General features: G+C 38.2%; 1 protein-coding gene across 1 annotated transcript; it reads left to right on the forward strand.

The window, feature by feature from the left end:
* Positions 1–261: 261 nt before the first annotated feature.
* On the forward strand, positions 262–4,539 carry LOC139782113 (uncharacterized; the record flags this gene model as incomplete). The annotated part of the gene is given in 4 exon segments (XM_071721065.1): positions 262–309; positions 3,743–4,094; positions 4,163–4,406; positions 4,408–4,539. Coding segments are annotated over 4 exon segments (776 nt in total), but the record flags the coding sequence as incomplete, so codon positions are not given.
* Between the last annotated feature and the right edge of the window lie 399 nt (positions 4,540–4,938).

Below are 4,938 nucleotides of genomic sequence, written 5' to 3' on the forward strand. Positions count from 1 at the left end.
AAGTAATTCATGATATTTTTAGTATTATAAGACTTTGTCATTGTCAGAAGAAGAATTACAAAAACGTAAAAATCAATGCCCACGACATCGACACAAATATGAGCGACCAAATACACCAGAAGGTATAATATTTTATTTTATTATCACTTTTTATGTTATATATAATAAATATAATCTTTTTAAAGGTTTTTGGGATCCGGAGTTTCTCGAGACAGATTCGTCATAACAGAATTATCATGACTATGAATAATTAAAACTGAAATGTTTCGTCATTCGAATTTGATTCTCAAGGCTTTATTGCGACTCGTGGTACAGAAACATTATAACGTATACAATCCTTAAGGACCCCGCACAAAATCATAAGGATTTTGGACCTCACTGAAAATTTCTGAAACTTTGATATGTTACAGGTTATGACCTCCTGATCAAAAGTCCTCATGGGTGCAAGACTCAAAAATGGATAGATTTTGAGATATAGAGGTTAGAAGGTCATCAACTGCCTCTACGAGCGCCACTCGGCGCGCGTATTTTTATGACTGTATTCGTGTGTGTTTATGTGTGTGTGTGTGTGTGTGTGTGTGTCTGTGTGCGGTGTGTGTGTGCGCGTGTGTGTGCGTGTGTGCGTGTGTGCGTGTGTGCGTGTGTGTGTGTGTTTTTTTGTTAGTATGTGGGGCATACTTTGCGTTTGCGTTACCGTCGGCATCAGCTTGATCCGATGTGCACCGCGGGGAGGTTGCCGAATCGGGTTTAGCACATCATTTGGCCCTGAAAAGGGCCGATTGGATTCCAGATTTTTTGTTGTTTTACGTACCTTACATTTACGTAAAGTCGTAAAAAAGATTACCTTATGGCTTATGTATTATATTAGTTGCTCTAAACAACTTCTATGTTTTCATCTGCTGGTAAAGGTCTGTTTCCAGCATCCAGTACATGATGTAAGATAGTTGTTGGGGGATACTTGACATTCTGTTTGTGTCGAGCATAACCTAAGTACCATAGTGCGCTAGCGACATACGCACACGATCCAAGTGTCCTTGCACCACTCTTACAGGTGCAATAGTATCCCGTTATCGGTGGATCATCATTGTCGTTATCATTATTGTAAGATATCCATAACTGATACCTAGTCCGATTTTGGTGTCTTGAATGTATTCTTAGTCTTAGCAAGTTTGGCTCTAATCTGTTTTGGTCATACTCAAATACCTCATTAGCTTCTCTCTGACGTTTGTCCTGTATATATCCTGGCGCCAGATTTACTTGATATACACCAAAACAAAGATCACGCAGATATTGCAAATCAAAATGTGGAAAATCTTGAACTTGATTTTCATCAAGAAGAACCCACTGTCCACGCCTATTAAACAAGTTGTCTACTTCAACTCTTGCTTTCAGGACATTAACTTCCTGCGCTCTTTGTAACATCGCTCTTGCTAAATCTTCATTTGCTCCTTCCATTATGATAGGTTCATGAAATCTATTTATTAATCCACCAGCTATACCATAAAAATCTTTAAGATTTAAAACATGAGCATATGGAACTACCTTATCAAAGAATTTGAATATGGATTTCAGATGTCCATTACGAGATTCGACTATCCATCTTGACTTCGTAAGTAACCGAGAACGGTTTGCATCCTCAGTTGAAAGTTGGCGTTCGTTACGCTGTAAAAATGCTGGGATTTCATAGCGAATTCCGATTCCTTCCAGAAAATCAGTGGCATCCCTGTACCCCCGATCGACAAGAACAATATCACCTTCTTCAAACCATGCTCTCATTCCCTCTACGTCATCGTTAAACTCTTTGAGAAGCATAGCTGCATCATTATTTCGTGCATCGGAAAAATACGGACCTTGTATGGCTAAGATGTAACCATCTGGTGCTACTAATAAAGCTGGTTTTAAAAGATGATGCCCTTTGTGCCTACAAAACGTTTGACGGAGAACGCGAAAGTTGGAACTTTTTTCTACTTTGGTATAGGTACCATCAATCACTACTATAGCCCTGCGAGTTTCTGGCTGTGGATTGTAAAGGCGATTTGAAAAGTCAGTAACGTGTCTTTGAATGTAAGTATTTCTGTCAATAGCACCGAATCCGATATTTTCAGGTACAAATCTTAAAGCGAGAGACTGCCGAACAGTGCTTATAGCAAGACTAACTGATTGTCGAGTAGGATACTGAAAGATTATTTTAAGTAATACATCTGTAACGCCCTGCCGTAGTTTACATAAAAAGTTATGAGATGTTTTTTTTGTACATATCTAGAACCACCTTGTACTGGGATGGGATCGCAATATTCATAAAGCTCATTGAATTGAGCTTTCGTTAATGAAGTCAAATCCTTGAATTCATCATCTGAAAAATCAGTCTCATTGTTGTATTTCGCATTTATATGTTTATTTGCACAAGCCCTGAGTCCTTGCAGAAAATGTAATAGCTCTTCACCTCTGAGAATATAGGGTCTATTGAATGACTGTAACCCATCAATAAAAGCATTTAAAACTTGATCATTTTCATCTAAATGGTGGATGCATGTTCTCGTGAATTTAGGGACAAAAATATTAACTTTAACGAAAATATTTACTCGAGCCTGTAATGATAATCTATGAAGATTATTTCGAGCATTGCAGAGAAAACAAGAATGCCCCGAGGCACCTCTTACGACGTTTAAACGTATGCAATTAGGATCCTGCTCCAAAATTCTTATTTCATTTGCTATGGCAATGTTGCACTGGTTACAAATGCGAGTCCCATCATTACATTCTTGGGGTGGATTATTGGCCTCCTGACGCATAAAAGTGGCTATTTCACATTTATGAGCATTATTTTCACCATTTATTCTGTTCATCTGAGCCGGTGGTGCTTGCCTATTACATACATAACAACTTAGTCTGTTTCTAAAAGCCATTGACTGCTGTTCTCTTCAATGATACAATAAAATGAGACTGATATTTCAAAAACGCTGGACGATTCAGATATATATCCTATTCTAATATGAGACAATCGACCACTAATAACCAAACCAATTATGACCAAAGGTTACCTCAGTTGACCACTAATAAACAACAATGACCATTGACCTCAGTTGACCACTAATACCAAATATGACCAACGATTACCTTAGTTGACCAGTAATATGTAACAATGACGAACATGCATCTTACTATAGTTAACCACAATAAATAAAAATGACTAACGTTGATCGTTGTTGATCAAGTGATTCCCAGATTGGTTGGCGAACTTTCACATTGGGAGTACTGATTGTTTTCTTGATTTTTGCGGCAAACGTCAATGTGATATTCCAGTCTTGTTTATGCGATGACGCGTGACGGTAGGCGTCGACGATTTTACAAAGCTCACTTATGGCCAGTCTACAATGAGTCGTTAGTCGTTAGTCAGATGTCGGAAGAGAGTCGGAAAAAGTCATAAACGTGTCATAAGGCGATCAGAAGTCTGTAATCGGCAATCATAAGCGATTGGCCAAATGCCATCTCTTACGATCACCGATTACAGGCCTCCGATTGCCTTATGATACGCTTATAACTATTTCTTCCTACTGGGGGGGGGGGGGGTTGCGGCACCCCTACCGGGATGCAAGCAACACGAATAACCCTTTTTCTCCAAATTTGTTCGGGAAAGAATCGAATAGATTCAGAATCGTGCAACCTTAGTTTAAAACACTTTCTTATATTTGCTGCGTGTGTTATTCAGAATTCATGTAATTTTTTAATAAATTATTTTTAGATTGATCAAGAGCTTTATAAAAAATCTACAAAGGAGACTAATACTTCTATTATTGCTGCTTATGTAAATGCATCTAAGCAGCGGTCGTTACATTCCAGTGCTGATGTTGAGAGTGAAGCATCCAATGCTTCTAATAATGAAGAAGACGAGTATTCAAATAATGATTTACTAAAAGAAAAACAAAGAGAATTAGATGAATGTTTACAGAAACTGAAACATGCTGAAAACAGAGCAAGGCATTGGGAAAAACAATATAATACTTTTAAAAAATCTGGAAATTACAACCTTACAGAAAAGACCGGAAAAGATATCGTTACTATCCTAGAAACGATCAGCAACCGTACGATTCATGGTAAGAATTTATTTTATACTATTAAATTCTATATTTATAATACGTTTCAATGTTTCTAATAATTGCAGATGATATTGGTGATAATGCACCTCAATATGAGAATAAAATTAATGCGTTTAAAGAACGAACAACTCATATAGGAAATGATGTTTGGATACCTACAATGATTTACGAGGAACTTATGCGTGAGAAAGAGTTCAGCTCATTTATAAAAAGTGCATGCTATGCTGTCTGGGGACCCGACAAACTGGTTAAACGTTCTGTACGTGAACAACGTAATGTTAAGGAACCGTCATTAACACCTACTAAAAAAAGTTTTATCATTGTTTTGCCATTGAATGAGAAATAAGAGACATATGTCGCAGACTTTTATTGAGGAGCAAATGAATAGAACTAAACTGAACAAATACTTTAACGGGGCAATTTCAGCAGCCAAACTAGCACAGTAAACAACTGTGCCGCAAACACGTAGAACTACGTCTACTGCACAGTATGGGCACAGCAACAACTGTGCCGCAATCAACACGTAGCACTACGTCAACTGTCAATGATGATGATTGACGTGATCAAGGAAGGCCAAGGCCCACACCGGGATGTAGCGCCGAGTTCATCATCAGTGACAGTTAACGTAGTTCTACGTGTTTGCGGCACAGTTGTTAAGGTGCCTGTTTGATTTATATTTTTGTTTATTTTTTAAGCAACAACGTAGAACTACGTCAACTGTCACTGATGATGAACTCGGCGCTACATCCCGGTGTGGGCCTTGGCCTTCCTTGATCACGTCAATCATCATCATTGACAGTTGACGTAGTGCTACGTGTTGATTGCGGCACAGTTGTTGCTG

Source organism: Temnothorax nylanderi, unplaced genomic scaffold (genome assembly GCF_030848795.1).
Source record: "Temnothorax nylanderi isolate EJ_2023f unplaced genomic scaffold, tnyl_v1.0 TNYL_tig0388_pilon, whole genome shotgun sequence".
Classification (NCBI taxonomy): domain Eukaryota; kingdom Metazoa; phylum Arthropoda; class Insecta; order Hymenoptera; family Formicidae; genus Temnothorax; species Temnothorax nylanderi.